Source organism: Halichoeres trimaculatus, unplaced genomic scaffold, assembly GCF_033239565.1.
Source record: "Halichoeres trimaculatus isolate MK-OKI-2021-1 unplaced genomic scaffold, fHalTri1.1 fHalTri1_scaffold_15, whole genome shotgun sequence".
Lineage (NCBI taxonomy): Eukaryota > Metazoa > Chordata > Actinopteri > Labriformes > Labridae > Halichoeres > Halichoeres trimaculatus.
Window position 1 is genome coordinate 12,603,660 of NW_027437193.1, and position 19,308 is coordinate 12,622,967.

Here is a 19,308-nt window from a genome sequence, read left to right on the forward strand (position 1 = left end):
TCCTACTCTTGTTCCTCTTCTCTTAAAAGAAAGGAAGAAATAAAGGCTTTGTAAAAAGAAAAAAGTATAGAAAGGAAGAGGATGCAGGAGAAGGTGGACCAGGGATAAGGGAGGCTGGGGAGTTGCTATGGCCCACATGGATTTTAGCCCTGTGTTTTTTTTTTTTTTTTGCACTCTCTTCAGTCTATCTCTCTCTCATCTTGTTCCTTCTCCCTCCCTCCCTCTCTTGTCTTGCTCTCTCTCTCTTGTGTTCCTGGCACTGGCCGGACATGCTGCAGCAGCAGAGCTCTTTGGCTCATTAGGCTTCATGGTTGCAGCCCTGCCGCTATCTAATGACGGACTCGTTAACTCAGACCTGCACTGGTGTGGAGAGACATTCCCTTACGCACAATTTGCCCTCTGCGTCCGACACCTTCCAAGATTTTTTTTCTCGCCATGTCTGAGGATGCTATAATTACTTGGACTTTTGATGTGTTCTTTTTCTCTTTTTCTAAAGTATCTGCTTTTTTGTGGTTTTACCAAACCACTTTTCAGTGTACTGAGGGGTGGGGGAGGTCACTTCAGTTCTTAATTGATGGGAGGTAAGTTTGACAAAACGTCGCACTTTTGAGCCCAAGGTTGGCTGATTGGGGCAGAAGCACTGAACGTGGCAACCAGAGCGATGACGAAGCATCAGAATAATAAACAGCGGGCAGGACGGGAGTTTGAGCGAGGGGTGGGGGGGTGGGGGGATTGACAGCACACAGCTGTGAGAAGTGTATTAACACAGATGTTTGGGGAGGGAGGGGGGTATTAGGCAGCAAAGGTTGGCTGAGTAGATGTGTGTCACCAGCTGAACCCTCAGCACTTAGGGTAGTAACCCAGTTTCTTCTGTCTCTCTGTGTACCTGGTTGCTTTAGTCTAGGCAGGGCATGCAGGGCACACAGTGCTGCAGTGTTTAGCTCAAACCTGAACAGACACAACAACCGCTGGGCAACTTCGCTGGTGCACAATCCTAACCTCCATCCCGCTGTCTGTAGGAAGGAATTTCACCCCCGCTCTGTCCCATTTGCTCACCCTCTCGGGTGGCTGTGACATTTCCTAAACAGGACGTCACACCTTTAGGACTCTGCTCCTCTACCAACTGTCACCTCCAGTTCAACCTGTGCTCATTGCTATTCCGAACCAATCCCCTGCAAAAACATTGCACCACTTTTCCCTGTTATTCAGCTCTCTGCCACCTAGACTCCAAACTCTAACCTAAGCTGGGCTTTCCTAATCCATTTTTAGGTTTACACTCATTCCCTCAGCACTCAGCCTGCCGGTTAGCTTAGCATGGTTGGGAGCAGTGTCAACTTGTGGAATGTGTTAGTCTGGGGCAAAGATTCATTAGAGACTTGCTGAACATTTCTCGCCACCATGCAACTGGTTATTGATCTGATCCAGCTCCTCTGCATTAGAAGAGCTGCACAGCAAGCTCAAACAGGTGAGGTTTGATCAGGAGGAAGTGACAATAGATGACCATAAAAATAGTGGTGTAGTGGGAAAACAAGGTACAGAGAGAAAGAGGGGGACTGGTGCTGGTGGTGGGTGGGGGTTATAGCCAGGACCAATCCACAAGTGCTGAGTGGGCATTAGCGCCTTCATGTGACCTATGGCCTGCCTCTGCGCCTAAAGCCCAAATCCTGCTCACAATAGCTTCCTGTTCCACTTGGATCACCCTCGTTTTCAAACATCAGCAAGGGCTCCGGCTAGCCGCTGGGGACGTTGCTGACACAAGAGAGACGAGCGACAGGCAAGAGGGGAGCGTGTATTGGTAGAAGTGAGAGGTAGGAAAGGAGAAAGGATATATAAAGCGTCAGGTGAAATAGGAGATGGCGGTGAGGGAGACGACCGAAAGAGAAGTGGGAGGAGAGAAGTGAACGTGTTTAGTATGTCAGCGGGGCCGTTCGGCTTATAGGTGCCCCCCTGCGCCCAGGACACGGCAAATGATCATCATACAAGACAAGGTGCACACAGGCTCCTCACTCTGTGGACTTTCTATCAAGGAGAAAAACTCTTCTCTTCTCTGCTGCTGTTTTTATCTAACCTCTTAATCTTCTTCAACATTTTCCTGGAAAGAGAAAAAAAAGACTACCTTCTGACTGCCAAAAGAGCCGTCCTCCTTCCCCCTGTTCCCCCTGGTTTCTCCCAGTTGTCTGGAGGACAGCGGGGGTCACTGGGACAGTCGACTATGGTATGGACTGCAAAACTTCTGTTATGTTCAGGGGCGGGGGGACTGACTGTTCAGCCTTACATGGCAACCAAGTGAAAGCCTTGAGTGTTGAACTGAATTTACACTCAAAGTCACCTTACGGGGCAGACTACCATACTTGGGAGAGAGAACGGTGAGGAAAAGTATCTGCTCATAACTTCCTGACCTTGGCGAAAGGTGAGAACATTTCGTACCTAAGATTACCTCCTTGGTGTACATACTTCTTTATGTACCCATATGAACATATGATAGCTATGGAATGTAAAGAAGTATGTATTCTTGGTGAGGTGTGAATCCTCGCTCTGGACAGAAAGATGTTAAACAGGAGTGTGTAAGAAAATGTTTGTGCTTTGAATCTTGTTCAAATGAGTGTGATCATGGTGTGAGAGAAAAGAAGAGGAATTAGTCTGGAGAAAGAGGGGGGAGAGGAAGTAAGAGAGTGAGAGAGGGGGGAAAAGAGGGTATGAATGTGAGTGGTAGGGCTCATACATTAGCTATACTGTCTCTGGGCAGTCTCACTGCAGCAATAACCGCTGTAGGGAACTTACTGCCTTCTCTAACTGGCTGACTTGGCCAATAAAAAACCTCTCATCCAAGACACACCACCAATTCATTAGACAATTATGTAAGTTAGCATGAAATGAAAGCAATCATGTTCTGAGCCTGCTCTGTCAGTACTGTTTGGAGCTTCTTTAGCTACCTTTACTTAAGTATGGCGCACGGCCTCCTTTCATTATTCTGCGATTTTACTGCATTACAGCCCTAGAGATTCAGTCAGCTGCAACTTAGCACCAACTTTAGCAAGCAGAGTGTGGTATGCTGGAGCCATTAATACCATAATCTTTTCCAGTGCTCCCTCATGGCTCAAGGGGAAAAGAGAGCCAGGTGAATTAGACCGAAACCCTGCCATTGTTTTTTTTTTTTTTTTTTTTTCTAACATGCTACTGAAAGAGCAGGACATAGTGCTGAGGAGGCAGAATGAAGAGGCACTGAGGTTGCTGCTGCTGCTGCTGCTGCTGTCACACACAGGCTCTATCCTATTGCTGTATCGTATGGCTTCCGTGTTAACAATCTTGTGTGTTTAACTGCCCTCCCTTTATGCCGCTGCCCTTATCCGCACCCCCAGCCCACATCAACCCGGCTGCCCCGTGCTCCCCCCCCCTCCCTTCCCCTGATTCCTGCTCTCATTGTTCACGTTTGCTATGCTTGCCAAATGCTTTGCTGGGCCGAATGGCAGTCAGATTAGACCATCAAAAAGTGACAATGCAGGATCAGAGTCAACTCTGGCCTGTCAGCTGATTCCGATTGTTGACTGCTTCAAACAAAAAAGAGGGCAACAGAATATGGAGAGGGGCATGGAGAGAGATGAGGGGAGGGAGGAGCAGTTTGCATGGCGAGCTATTCATATCAAACACTTTCACCTATTCTGACCCCCTCTCTGGCCTGTGCTTGGATCATAGACAAAGCCTGTACCAGTTTTAGTTCAGCTCCGCTTCTCTTTAAACCCCTCTAATGCAGATCCACAGCTGTACCTTAGATACTTTTTCAACACATTTTTGCTACTGTTAAAAAAAAAGCTTAAACATATAACCTTTATGTGCATACTTTAACTATTTGTGAGAGTCAAATTAGATCATTTAAAGCTGAATAACGCTGAGCACAAAACTACAGTAAACCGTGGATGACATATTAACCTATTACCCTAAAACACTTCCTCCACACATTTAATGCGCTTTAAGGAAAATGTATTTAGTTTCTGAATTACAGTGTTAGTAAAAGCTGTAGGCTGGGCTGTAAGAGTGCCCACAAAAATTCTCCCGCAGTGGAGCGACGACAAAGTGTACATACGCCACGGTTGTGTGGCAGCTCTTTTCAAATAAAATACAGGACACTTCATTCTAAAAATGATTAATATGCTAAGTGTACAACTGACTTACTCGATTCCTCGTGATTTAAATGAAAACGGAGCTGAAGTGACGAAGCTGAGTTGGCAAGACTAATAGAAGCTCTAACAAATTGGTCTTTTACTTGAGTTTACTGACCTATTTTGAGCATTTTATTCCTAAATATTCTAAAAGCTAAGGCCTTAAAATTTACCTCTGGCTTTCTTTCAACTGTTTTTAGCTTTACAAGTTTTTGGAATCAGTTTTTAAAAAAAAGTGGAACTTCGTTTTTATTAAGTTCAGATCCAAAATGGAAATCCATTTTAAAGTGGTTAAAGTATTAGTTTTAATTTTTAAGGGTTTAATTCTCCCAGCCCATGTGTATGATATTCTGTTGGTCCAGCTCTCTTTTCTGTCAAGACATCAGAGTGCATGGCTTGCACTGCATGTTTCTCCCGAGCCCTCAATAGCATTGACCTGGTGTCTGAGTGACAAACACAGCAGATGCTGACATTATCAAATGCTCACTGCCTGTCGTCCCCCCTTGCTTTTGCCCTGTTATGGCCCTTAGACGAGGTGAGCCGCCCGGCCACCTGACTCTGAGTGACGGGGAGAGAGAGTGAGAGTGTGTGTGAGTGTGAGTGTGTGTGTGTGTGTGAGTGTGTGTGTGTGTGTGTGTGTGTGTGTACATGCGCAGGCATGAATGTGCATGTGTATGTTACAAATAGACCTGCCTCTGGTGTGCCATATCAAGCTGGCCCTATGTTGAACTCCATCCCGTCTACAAGCAGTGCTGTATATCGCTCAGCTGTCGCCGGCCACTCTGAGAAGCTCATTTTTAGCTTGGCAGAAGAAGTCAATAATTATAACAGCTGATTAAAGAGCTAAAAAAAGGGCAAATAAACGTCATTAAATCGTATCTTGACAAGATTTTGTGGTGCAATACATGCTTGAGATGTAAAATGAATAGTTTTATGAATGAAGAACACTGCAGCAGAAAGCGTAAAAAGATTCAACTATAGATGAAAACACTACATAGAATTATTTTGTACAAAAAAAGTCAAAGTTTTTCTCGCAGGTGCTACTGTGATCATTTCTGTATTAGGAAAAGGATGGATTTTCAGTGGAAAAATGTTACAATATTGTACTAGTGTAGAGCCCTGAGAGAGACATAGAATCATCTGCCCTCAGCCACTGTTCAAACACTTCTCTCCACACTACAAATCAGTCTCTAGGACTTAAATGACTGGTTTAAATTAATGTTGTGACTTGACACCCCAGAGTGCTGCTGTAGGAACATGAGTGAGAGAGCTTGTGTATGTGGTTATGCCTCTGCGTTAGTCTGTTGGCCGTCTCAGTGACCGCGGCGGCAGCGTGCTTGCAGCAGGGCCCATCTGTCAGAGGCTGTAATTGCTTCATGACTCCAGGACATTTGACTCAAGTGCACTGCCACAGATTATTATTATCCTTTTCTCAGGGAACAATTTCTCTCACTCTCTGGGAGGGGGCAACATAAAACTTAAAAAGATAGCGAGGAGGATAAATAGGCTGCCTGGGAGGCAGCAAAGGAGAAAGTTAGGTAAGGTTGATGAACTGTACCTATTTGTTATGGTGTGGTGGGAAATGGGCTGTACTGTGCTGAATGTGCTCATGTCTGGCAGAGTGGGTGAAGGTGAACAAGTGAGCAGCAATGTTCTTTCTAACTAGTTGTGCAGAAAATGCAGAAAATGATGTGATGAGTCACATTTCTGGTTTCATTGTAACGCGGTCTTTCTCTGCTCAGTGCCTCTTTGCAGTTCCCATGTCTGCCCCTCAAACAGTGATTCCACAATGCTTTGCTAAAGCTGGTAAAATGGAACCAAATCACCTCTTGAATGGATTTGGTCCCCTTCAACCAGCTGTAGCTATGCTTTGATGACTACAGGAGCTCCTTCTGCTTTGATGTCTTCAATCACTGTAATGACAGCAGCTTTTTCCTTCATGATGACTGGCTCATGGCTTTCTTCTACAGACAACATCTGGACTGTTCAGCGGTGACTTTCATGTTCTGTGTCTTCTTTTTGACTAATAAAGAAATCAATCTAAGCTTCAAAACTTTGCTATCGTCCACTTTCCTGAGTGAGTGTTACCTCTCTGCCTCCAATGGAATTGATATTCTGACCACACTATCAATGGCTGGTTCAAAAATAGCAGGGGAGGGTAGACATGCAGCGTGGGCTATTTCAGAGACACAGCACCCACATGCCTCTGTGAGAATGTGCGGCTGTCTTGCTTAGACATCTCCTTAACTGACTGACACTGGATGCTAACAGTCAGTCACACTCTGGGAGGGACTGGGCAAAAGATAAAAAAGGGGGACAGTTAATGCAGCTTTGCAGAAGTGCAACAGCTATGGAGTAAGAAAGAAATATCAAACAGGAAACACAGTGAACAAAAAATGGGGCAGATAGTGGTTTAAAAACTACAGAATATACACAAACAAGCTAAAAATCTTTGGCCTTCTTTCCCTGAAGCCTCCTGCAGTGACAGGCTGGGGTAGATGAGAGCCAGACGCACTGGAAGGACAGAAGCTGAGCGCACAAATCACAGGAGTGGACAGTTACATTCTCACACATTCATTCGGTGTTGCTGCAGAACAGAGACAAGCAGATCAAAACTGCCCTTACACTGAATCACCTTCCTTTGATTATATCTGTGTGTATTCTTCTGCTGTATTATGTATTTTGCTAAATAGCTTTTATCTGGCTAATTCAGCCTTTCACAAAACATTAAATTGATCTGCTTGCAAATTAAGCAAAATATATGCACAAAAATTCCTGAATTACTTGTAACAAAAGTAATCTCATTTATCTGATTTTTAAACTAAACATAGGAAAGATTAAGAAATAAATTATAATTCTGTGTTCACCTTGTAACAAAACATTCTTTTTGCATTTATTTGGCTAATGTAATGAACCTAGCTTTCTCGATTGCATGATTCTAATTTAATGAGTTTAGTCTGAAATGAGCAACAAAAAAGTGTAAATGGAAGCTCAGCGCTCAGTCCCCCACAATGACCACTATTTCTATCTAATAGTGATCCTCTCATTTTGAAACAGTGGGAACAATCTAAACCCCCCCCTTCAGTTCAGATGTGGTAAATATCATACAGAGCTTACCTCTATGTGGCCACATTAAAAGAAAAATGAGCTCTATATGAGAAAAGGAGGAGGGCAAATATTACGAGGAGGTGACACGTAAAAGGGTACAGACCGCCGCTGCAGGGCTTGTTTGGGGCCCTTTTATGAGTCACGGGCTATTAATCGTATTGTTTACAGTATTGTAGCAGCTACTGGCTTCCAGCAGCCCGAGGGGAAGACACAAACCAGGCTCTCCTTGCGAGCTGAGGCTGCGGTAAACACTTACAGAGGGAACACACAACGTGGACGTCCAAGAAAACCCTGCCCTCAACATGTTACTACAGGTTATAAGAGCACTTTCAATTTACTAGCAATTGTAAAAGTTAACAACAAGGTCTAATTTATGAGGAAATACCTCCACACTCTGTAGCTGTGTGTGTGTGTATGTGTGTGTGTGTGTGTGTGTGTATGTGTAATGAACGAGGTGAAATATTGTGAAACTCCCCAGTCCCTGCTGCCCCCCTGATGCTAGAGTTGATTTGTCTCTGTATTTGGGACTCCAAGTTGAAAGACTCATCTGTCACCCACAGGGTTCTTCCTGTGAGTCTTCCTCAATCTTCTTTCCACTGCTGGAAGATCCACCCAGCCAAAGAACACAAATTACACACAAACACACACACACACCAGGGTCCCTGTCACCATCTCTACTTGAATCAAGAGTGAGAAGGCACAAGAAAACAACACAAAGCTGGAGAAAGTATTTACAGCTTTTGTTTTGTATTAGTTTTGATGAGAAATGGAAGATAAGACTTGTTTAACTTGTTTTATAGCAGAACATTCTGTGCTGCAGCAGAATCCAAACACAAGTAGAGGGAGCGGACTTCCTACTATCAGGAAAAATAATGACATCCGCAGCAGCTAGAGGAGCTAAATTTCATCCTTCTTGCTGGGTCTTTCTGATCAACTTCTAACTCTAAGCTCTTCATCATGACGGTCATCAGAGGTACTTTTTAGAAATATGATGTTATGGCAGGAATTCCTCTAAGCACTCAACTGAAACAGCCACCTCTCGACTAAAAACACACCAGACAAGGTACTTTCACTTCGACCAAGGGAGAGATTTTCGAGGGCTTTAGGACTCGTGGACTGTCTCCCCGATATTGCGGGAGCTCGAGTGTGAAATAAAAGTAAATGGGCAGACTGGAGAAGGCGACATATATCTTCGTTTCTCTGAAGGCAAAGGGACAGAGCGTGGACCGGAGCAAGCAACACACACACACACACACAAAATACACACCACGCACACAACATAACAAGGGCCCCCGATACAGAAAATACTGTAGTGTGCACTTTTGGCCACTTAATCAATGAGTCTTACAGCAGCTTTCAGCGCCTTTATATCCTGAACCCTAGTTTACATACACACATTACACACACACACACACTGCATTTTAATATTTACGATGCAAGCAATTTTCTAACAGTGTGACCTCTCCTTTATGAGACAACTATTACTTAGCAACGTTTGAAGCTGTGAAATAAGAAACAAAGACGTTCTTAATTATTTTTTTCTTCCTGTCTATAAGAAAAAAAGATTTTGACTGCTGAACACATGACCAGTTTTGTGAGTTTCATGTGTGAATTTTTGCAATTTGTGTCCATAAGTGTGAATAAGTTAAAGGTTATTTTTATGCAGATTGATCAGGAAGCGCTTCATCCTTAAAATTTTTGTTCAGTTTAAGATGTTATAAGCTCCGAAAGAGCAGACTAAAAAGAGGATGATGCGATACGTTTTTTTTTTTCAAAATGTTTTTTGTTACACTGAAATGAAGAAGTTTTCTTTCCCCTACAATATCTTAATAATTATACTTTGTCTTATTCAAACTTAATCTTAATTTAAATTTGCATTTAATTTCCATCTTTTCTGATTTGATTATATTTTTAATCAGTGTTTCTTTGTAGTCAGATTATTATTCTCCATTGCAACATTTTTTCATGCACTGATGTCATTTCACAGATGACATGCCTGTTATTTTTATTTGTGTATACATTTTGATGAAGATAACTTTGACACCTGCCTGGATAAACACCGATCCACAAATGAATGTAATTACTTTTATGTCTAAATCAATCAGCGGATCAACTGATCAGTGCTCCACGCAGGAAACAAACACTGGTTTTCAGACAATCCTCTCTGCAGTGTGTGAGAGGTGGAGGGCTGAGGCTGGCCACGCTTGTGGCAGGTGGCAGGTGTTCCACAGCACTCTGACCTCAATTCCATTTGTCCTAATGCCAAAGGAATGAATGCCAGTGAAGGGGAATGACATTTAGCCTGGGATAACCAGGCTCATGCGCAGACATTTGCACACCCAGAGTGTTCGGCACAAGAAGCAGCTGTTAACTATCGCAGCAGTCGCTCCAGTCTCAAACAATGACCCTGTAACGTTATTTCCTTACACTGGATGATCAACATGACAGAAGAAAGAAACAAGGATAAAAACTGCCAGAGAGTGGAGCAGAAACCTGCAGTACAGCTATGACCAAGGATAAGACAACTGCTGCTGCTGCACAGGCTGACCGCTTCAGGCCGGCTTGTGCTCACAACACACGGTGATGGACCACAATAACAGTAAAAAGAAACAACAAATGCATTTCAAGGGCTGTTAGCTACAATAATAAAAGAAAGTAAATGCAAGACAGATGCTCTGAAGGCCTCAAAGGTAGCATAATGTCAACCTGAGACCATACCATCTGCTGGGGAGATGGAGGAAGCCCATAGGCCTGCTTTTAACTTCAATCAATGTCAAACTAAATAGTGATCCCAAAGTACTGAGATAAGATGGTTCAATCAAACGTGTTTAAGTTTTAGAGGCTTTTAACTACTTTAGGCTTGTGTCAAAGTGAAACCTGTGGAGGAATTTCAGTGGTAAATTATTCTAGATTAATACCTTTAAGAAAAAAACATTTAAAAAATAAAATTAAAAAACTGAATTTTTGGAGAATAAGGGAAAAAAGTACCCAGGTCCACAGGTGTTTGCATGTTTCCTTAGAGGATTTTGAAATAAACAAAACCACATTTTTCAAAATTATTCGGCGCAACAATTTATGGGAGTACAAAGGTTCAGAAAAAGCATTTTTTACATAAAGCTGATGCCTCAATGGGATCTTTTGCAAGTTAATTAAATTTGTGAGTTTTGTTTGTATTCATGATTAAACTGAGTCTGTCTCCTGGTTTAGACCTGTAGGTAGTAAGCCCAAATTTGTCATTCCAAAGGAGGATGATTAAGCAACGGATTAGTGGTCACAGATTAGTAATTCTGCCATGGCCTGTGTCGTCTGGCTGCTAAGAAGCAGAAAATAAAGTCTTGCAGTTATAGATCTGACTGTTTTTCAAAGTTTAGACAAAGCTGATATTAAAAAAAACATCAAGAAAAACACAAAATAGCAGCTGCGCATTAATCAAAAGACAAACATCTCTACTTGTCTTTGCCAAAGTGATTTTTAAATCTGAGCGCTACATGACCTCAAGTGCAGTTCCTCCAGAGAATCCACATTCACATGACTCTTCCTCATTACAATACAAAGTAAGCATGACAGTCTGTGTAGCGTCTCATACCTGGGGTTTCCTCGCAGGGCAGCATGATGCAAAGCGTTGAAGCCATTATTGTTGGTGATAGTGACGTCAGCACCTGCCTCCAGCAGCACAGACAGCATGTCATCTCTCTTCTTGCTTATTGCATCGTGAAGGGGTGTGTCTCCCTCTGAATCCTGAAATGACAAACTCATGTTACTCATTGCTCAGCTTCTAATCCATCAAAGGCTGCTTAAAGTGAACTCTCATCTAAGCACAGTCATAAATATACCTCAAATCTAGAAGTGTACAAAATGAGTTTAAACTGACTTCCTGCAGTTGTATGTAATCTGCATGTCTTGATTCATTTCCTTATCTCTGAGTAAGTCGAAGTGATAGATACCTGGAGGCTGGGGTGGCAGCCAAAGTCCAGCAGGGTTTTGACCACCTGCAGATGGCCCTTGTTAACAGCTATGTGTAATGGAGTCTGCCTTCGCTTGTTCCTGGCATTCAAGTCAGCACCGCCCCTCTGCAGCACCTCAATGACAGAGCCCTCATCACCGAAGGCTGCATGGTGCACTGCCCGGTCTCCATCTTTGTCCTGTACGGTGACACACCCGCATAATGATTACACATCCTTTTGTGTCCATGAGTGGACCTCTACTTTTTTTTTTCTTCTCTTTATTGTAAAAAGCACTTAGGTTGGCTTGGGTGCATTTGTGAAAAGTAAGACAATGGATGAGAGAGAGGGATTTATGTAATGACACAAACCTCAGCTTCAAGGTCCACGTTGTGCTTAAGCAGCAGCTTGAGGACGTCCACGTGACCATTCTGACTGGCTGCCTGCATCGCAGTGTGTCCGGCACACTGCCCGTTCACCTGTAAACACATCAGGAGGCAAAGTGTGAATATGAATGCAATTCATGTCATGTTTAAGATTAGATATGCCTCAAATGAATTAGCTGTCCACCTGAGGGGCTGAGAGATTTGTGAGGGTGTGTTTAAGCGTTTGCATGTGTGAATGTGCACGAACGGCTGGGTGTGCATGTTTCATCACCAACTGCGGCACTGCAAAAACTAAGAGCATGAATATTAATGTGGAGTCCTTTGGGAGTCTCGAGTCGTCTCTTGTCCTGGCTGGCGGATCACTTGGCCAAGCTCGGTGTGCTCAGCTTTAAGCAAATAATTCCACTGAAAGGCAGTAGGGCATCTGGCCAGCCTTCACCACTGACACACACACACAAACACACACACACACACACACACTCATTCACTCTCCCTTGCTCTCTGAGTGACGACAGTATTGCAGAATTGACATAGCCCGTTCTCATAACCTATGCAGAGCACAGGCTTCTGTCCTGTGGCAAACGGGTGTTTTCCCTGGCCTCTAGCCTGTGTCAGAACACAATGTGCTGCCGTATGGGGTTTGTAGATCTCAGCTCTATTCTAAGAGTGAATCGGGTCTGTGCTGCAGTGCACACCAATGCTCCCTGGTGTCTCCTCTGGGCCTGGCCTTAATGCTTTTCAGATTGAGAGAGGTGCAGGAGTGGGAGGATCTCAGAGCTCCTTCCTAGGAGACTCTCAGCCTCTTCAATATACTGAGTGCAGAGCACATTTAGGGCCGTACCACCTCCAATTATCAGTGTATTCACATCTTCTGACTGTATTCAATAGCAAATGTCTCAGTGTTCTTCAAACTAGAAATGCAGCAGCTGCTGACATCATAGGAAAGTACTGTAAAGCACTTACGTCGACATCAGGTCTCTTAAGGATGTCCTCCACCTTAGCCAGGTCTCCATTGGCTGCTGCTTTGACCAGCTCCTCGTTAATATCTCCAGATTCTTGTGTCTCGAATAGTTTTTTCAGCAACTGAGACAGACGCTCTGAACAAATCAGATACACAACACCAAAACGTTAGTGCCTGTACATGTTGGGGGAGCAGGGAGCAGTGAGGACAAATAACCAAGAAGACACTTTCTCGATGTCGAGATGCGTGTTCATACACACCTCCAGAAGCATTGCTGACAGCAGAACCAGAGGGGGCAATCTTTGTGACAGCAGCAGGATTGTACGTCCAAGAGGTTCCACAAACCTCGACCTTCAGGTCACTGTCAGAGTAGATCTGCTGCACGCGGCCCACCTTGCCTAGGGTCTGTTGATAAATGTTGGGACAAATTCGTTAGAGTATGGAAAGTATTTTTAGGGGCTGTGTAACAGAGTCTGTGAGAGGCAGAGGGAAGATGGAGAGAGATTGTTGGAAATAGCAAAAAAAAAAAAAATGAGAGGGTGGAGGAAACGATAAAGTGGAAACAATACCAGCCCAACAAAACAATTGTTCTACACTGAGCAGAAACAAAGCTGGTTGCAAAAATGAAAAACTGACGACAATATAAAACTAAATATTACAGATAAAAGCTGTGTTCTCATTATTCAGAGCATATTTATTTGCACACAAAAGAAGATGGATATAAAAGAAAGAGACCCCTCTTCTGGCTGAGCGATAACTCATCTAAAAAGGCAATACAGAGAGGACAGAGCAAAATGCTCTCCCATTTTGAATCATATCATCTCGGTTCTGGCTATATGAGAAAGAGGCAGTTTGAGTGTGTCGAGCGGGGTCCGGGGCTGTCCTGGAGGATGCCATCAATAACGGGGACTGCAGTGGCGGGCGGCAAACAGCCGTGGTTAGTGATCAAAGCTGCAACCCATCTCAGGGTTTTAAGGCTCATTAGCTGCTGAGGGGGGGCAGTTTGGTAGGGACAAGTGGCATATTGGAGTAGACCGGCGTTACATAACCTGAGGCGTGCTGGGCAACAATGAATAAACTATGTAATAAGGGAATAAGGAAGAATAAAATTGTGTCAGGGCAAAAAAAATGTAAGAAAGGAGACAGACGAGACCAGAGTCATAGTCTGGTAAAAGGGGAGGGGTTGTGTCTCTGCATGTGCTGACGACTGCTGCCTCTTTAAAGTCAATAAAGGACAGGCACTGCTGCACGTGAGGGTGAGAGCAAATATTACACACAGTCTCAGATTTTTTAACTACTATAAATAAAATCCCTCTCCTTCATGTTTACATTTTGTGCATTTATGGCTGCGATACTTCAGGCTGCTTTTATTTGAAACTTTCCAAGATTAATGAGAAACAAATACAAAGACCCCTTAGATTATTCTTGATTTAGAAAAACCAGTCATAAAATCATCATGGAAAAATGGCTGCAAAATATGTATCTGCTGGCATACAATCCCATAGTGAAAAAGATTCACTTCATCTGAGAGATAAAGACATCTTTTAGACTCTTACAGGTAGCATGGCCTCAGCCCACTCTCCGTGGCCTCTCTGTAGCAGCTTGATGCGGTCGATGTCGTAACAAATCTGGACCAGGTCTCCCACCAGGAACTGGGAACTGCCTCCCTCTGCGCCGGCTGCTACCTCACCGCTGCGCACCACGTTGGCCTTTGTCAGCACTGCTGGGTTGAATGTCCATCTGATGATAAGAGTACAAATGCTTTCAAACTGACTCACTTGAGGAAATTAAAGATTGTTACAGTTCACTTATGATGTGAGATTAAGTTTTTGAATATTAAGAATACTGAGAACTTATCTTGTAAGAATTAATCTATATGTTTAATATTTTAGGGGCTCCAATGTTTTGAAACATCTTTATTTCAAATTCACCACAAAATATTAAGATTCTCTTTGTTAAGGTTTTAAAAAAGTTTAACAAACGGTAATTTTCTTTTAAGTAATGAAGTAAAATCATTTTTGGGGTAAAAATGAGGTGAAAGGACTAATAAAAGGACTCTGTAAAGGGAAACTTTGCTGATTCATTCTGAGCTCACCTGTTCCCGCTGGGGTACTGAACGACAATATCGTGATCCTCATCTATGCCGCATACTGTGCCGGTGGTGGTGAGCGTCTCAAACATGCCGTCAGTCCACCCGCCGTGACCGTGTTGTAGAGACTGAACGATTTCCAGGTCTAAGTCAATGTTGACCAGGTCTCCAATCTGAAGACCACCAGGGTTTCTATTTCCATTCTGTTCACCTGAGAAATAAAAGAGGTTAAGTTGTGTGTATTCATAAAACCAGAAGCAGAAAAATGAACTGATATTGAACTTTTTAAATGATCTTTAATTTAAAGAAATTATAAGGGTTTGAGTTGGAATACTATAACTGCATGACCCGAGTCTGCACCCGGTTGGGCAGCCAGGTAACTATGTAGTGCTGCCATCTAGTGGCCAAACTGAACTAACTGCAAGAAGAACTCTCCTAATGCCCTTGAATTCACTGCACCAGAACGATAGGTGAAAGAATTGGTGCAATAATGACGGTGGACACAGATCGCTCGCTTACTTACCTAAAACAGGACAGTGGTCTCTATAAAAAGAGCCTCCTTTGGCATCCTGGACACATTTCAGATCCGACTAAGAGAGACAAGAGGGAAGTGGTTAGATAATTACCAAAGGTAATTTCATTAGTGGAACAGAACAATGATCATGAATAATGAAAGTGAGAGTGAACACACTCTAAGCTGTAGCGTCAGTGTAGTTTCCTTCGATATCTGCGCCCTGAGGCTAAGGCAGGACAAAGAAACACTACATTGTTACAGAGAGGGAGCTTCATATCATTTGTGATGACTCAGATGCGCAGCCACTGTGCAGAGTTAGAGGGCAGCGATGATCGTGAGGCAGAGCAAACATTCCTGAGAACTGATGGAGCACTTAAGTCCTAACTACAACAAGTCCCAACAAATTAATAACACAGGTCTGTGTCTCTGTATCAAGCTGGAGAAAAAACTTTTGATCTAGTTTTTCTTTGTGCACAAAGCAGACATTACAAAACAGGAAACAGTGTTGTCCTCGCATGGTGCATTTGAATCACTGCTCTGCAGTCTCTTTTTGTTTGTTTAGAGGATTTGATCACTGTCTAAATAAAAGACAAAGCCAAAATAAAACTGTCAAGATAGGTGGTCTGAACCATCATTTATTTAATCCAGAGGCAGATGCCTTCTACATTTCCAATAGCTTCTTAGAATAACAAAGAACAAATCTGTTAGGAGACCGAGAAACCTGATTGGTCCTTTCATAAAAAGGCAAGGGCAGTCTCCACCAATAGGGAGGATGCTTTTTCATTTGAGACGCGTGTGTAGAAGCCCCTGCGACAACCCCAAGAGAATGTCCCCCTCCTCTAAAGTTGACCTTCATGTTCACTCTCTCCCCCTAAAAAGCAGAAAGAACAGCTTGCCTTTATCATGCAGATACCTTCCCCTTCCAGCTGCCTTTACAATGGTGCCTTACTCATGCTGGCTGCGTGGCTCTCACAAAGGCCTGGCAGCTAAAGAAAGAGCCTCGGCCCCGTGGTCAAACACAAAAGCCACCTGACAGCTGATCTTTTGTGAGACTCTGTGTGTATGTGTGTGAGTGAGGGTCTAAGTGTGACGGTCAGGCTGGGAGTTTGCTCACCATCCCCTCAAAGCCAACTCTGTACAGGTTCTTGGCCCCATTATCCCACAAGACGTAGGCAGCGCTGTGTGGGCTGGCTGCACTCCAGTCCTGGATCTCTGTCACCTGAGGAGGAAGAAGAGGGAGAAGATGAGGTGGACGGAAAAAATACCAAGAGCACATTTTGATGAGTCTTGTGAGTTCTCAAAAACAAAGAGCTTAAAGCTAAACTGGGTTAAACTTTGGCTTTCCAGCACTGCATGCTTACCCAAAAATAAAAAGAGTTTACGCCACATGACGGGCTACTTTTTTTTTTTTTTACAAGGTGTGAGTTTGTGTGTTTGACAAAGACAGTAAAAAGTTGATGGTAAGCTTAGGAAGCTAAGAAGCTATGTAACAGCACAGCTGCATTTTTCATGTAGAAGTTAGTCAAATCCCCTAACATCTAAGAAAACTGAAGAGTAGGACTCATCAAGAACAAATAAGATGAGGGTTTTCATCTAGATCACAATTAAATTTAGTGTTAATTTCCCCCCGTACTGCATCTTTCAGCCAGTGTTAAAACCTAAATGTATTACTTTTTATAACCAGCTGGGGATAGTTGTGTAATCTCAAGGAATCTTTTAATTAAACTTTTAAATAGAGACAGACTCAGTAAAAACATAACATATTGAAAGTAGTACAACAAGATTTAAACTTATTTTATTGGCAAGCAGATGGAACAGATACTTTACTATTAATAACATAACTTAAAATCAGAGTCCAAAGAAGAACAGCTACATTATATTTGTTGTCACAGGAAGGAACTGCACATTAATATCCATGAATGTTTTATTCATTAGCTTTTGGGGGAGCATCATCAAGAGCTGTAAACAAACTCTGGTTGTGGTTGTATGCAATGCTTAAGCCAGCAATAAAAACATTAATCACTGTGCCACTTCAAAGCATATCAAAAACTGAGGGGGAAGCAGTGAGTCCACAATGTTTCTGTTACAACAGATTGAAGATGTGACTGTTTGAAGAGAGCAGGGAATCACTGAAGGAAATGGAGACACTTTTAAATCTTTCCTGTTATTTTAAACACCCAAAGACGCTTAAAGAGTGCCCCTGAGCAAAAATCTGCAAATTCAAATGAACGATAATGTTCTAAAGCCCAAACAGAAGGTTTCAAAACTATGTCTGTTCAGTCTTTTCACTGAGTTTGAGCTGACCAGACTAAGCTTGACGCAACTATAAACTTATGATTCAAACCTCTGTCTGCACTTAAACATTGAGAAATCAGTTTAAGCGACACAACTTCCAGTTTGAGAGCAAACAAACAGACATCACAACCTTCTACCCTTTTGTCTTCTTGTTGTAGATAGTTTTCATACCCCATTATGACTAACACTATTCCTTGTGGTGTGAACCGGCCAACAGCTTCAGGCTAATTAAGTTTGAAAAGCCTCTAAGCTGAGGAGTTTTATTTGCTACATGCATAAATATGCAGTGAGTTACGACAGGGGGACTGAGAAATCAATTCAAATTTGGAAGTTAAGTTGAGAGTTTCCACACGAGACTAGCAGCACATTTCCATCACATTGAAGGGTGTCAAGAGAAGAGCAGCATTGGAGTAAATGAATTCTTTAATTAAACGCTGTGCCTTAAGTAAATACAGAAATCAGATCGTTAAATTATTTCCAGGCCCCTTACAGAGGTAATTGATAAATGGGCCTTAGGAGGTAATATTCATGCTAAACTAATGGAACATCTAAGCTGCAGGACATGCAATCGCAGTTTTCTGGAAAGCATATTGCTTACAGCATCATAAAACAGTAATGAGATATGCCATTAAATAACACAGCAAAATGAAGTCTTAAATTGCCGCAAGGGGCTCTTAAATTGAATACTCAGGGGTCTGGACCAGAGTCAAAATACAAGCACTTTACAGCACATTTACAGCATAAATCTAAATAGACTGTGCTAAACAAATGCAACCTCATCAGACATTGTATTACTTTCTAATGATGTATTTATGCCTGGAACAACCTGCAGCAAGGAAGGACGTTTATAGCCTCTGTGAAGATATATAGGAGTCAGCACAATGAAACCAAGGGATAAAGGTTTCCCTCAGAACTCCTGCTCTAATACCCAAATAACAGATCACATTTGGCTGATTATGTCTGGATACAGCAGCTCAGGCCAAATACTTATGCTAAATCCCCCAAATGTACTTCTTTTAATACTTTTGTTTAGTAAGTGGTGGAACACAAGTACAAATCATGATCCTTGTTTTGTATCTCTTCACTTCAGTGTCTGATTTCAGCCGATTACTAACCCAGTCAAATGAGACACTTATTGATTTTTCTCATCGTTGTCTGCAGCATTGTCATGCACAACTCCCACTTTAACAGTTATCTGTACATATGTACATCTCATCTTCTCCTTGTGTATATATTTGTATATATTTTATTTTGACCAATAAAAATTCCTTGAAACGTAAAAACTACTTGGCAATAAATGCGATTCTGATGACACAAGCATTGTATTGTGACATTAAAGGATGCACAACCATCATTTTAAGAGAGCACTTATTCTAACTTAATCTAACTGGACAGCTTGTGTTCTCACTTGTTATAGTACAGCATGTTCATGTTGGTAACATGTTGTTCAGGAGGAGCCTTTCCTGTTTTGATTGGGGCTCCTACACATTTTGAATCGACTCATATCCTAGGATACAACTTTGTTTTTTCCTCCCAAAAGTGTATTCAGAGCAAGGGATCTCAGATTCTTCCCCTAATGCAAGTCTTACATTTCAGTAGCTTACATTCTGTTGTGATAGCCTCTTGCAGGCTCGTAAAGTCTGTCTAACCTCCAGGGGTTTATTACCCACTCAATTTAGCAGCTTTGCAATAAAATAAAGAGGCATGATTCCATTTTTGGAACTTAATCAAATAACAGCTTAACTCAAAGAGGAAAGATTGAATATGGAAAACACCAAGCTTTTGTATTTGAACCAGTGAGTTCAAGAACAGCATCTAATTTAATTTGGGTATGCCTTTAAGAGGCGTTTTTGGCAT

The 19,308-nt window shown here is 42.5% G+C and overlaps 1 protein-coding gene across 6 annotated transcripts in view; it reads right to left on the reverse strand.

The window, feature by feature from the left end:
- Positions 1-19,308, reverse strand: part of mib1 (MIB E3 ubiquitin protein ligase 1) — a 52,835-nt gene that overhangs the window by 28,496 nt on the left and 5,031 nt on the right. For all 6 annotated transcript variants that reach the window (XM_074688384.1, XM_074688383.1, XM_074688385.1 and 3 more), the window contains exons 4-12: positions 16,271-16,375; positions 15,166-15,232; positions 14,649-14,853; positions 14,110-14,293; positions 12,814-12,958; positions 12,556-12,689; positions 11,578-11,685; positions 11,210-11,407; positions 10,852-11,003 (exon numbers count right to left, since the gene is read on the reverse strand). In XM_074688384.1, the coding sequence (XP_074544485.1) occupies positions 10,852-11,003; positions 11,210-11,407; positions 11,578-11,685; positions 12,556-12,689; positions 12,814-12,958; positions 14,110-14,293; positions 14,649-14,853; positions 15,166-15,232; positions 16,271-16,375 (1,298 nt within the window). The remainder of the gene's footprint in view (positions 1-10,851; positions 11,004-11,209; positions 11,408-11,577; positions 11,686-12,555; positions 12,690-12,813; positions 12,959-14,109; positions 14,294-14,648; positions 14,854-15,165; positions 15,233-16,270; positions 16,376-19,308) is intronic.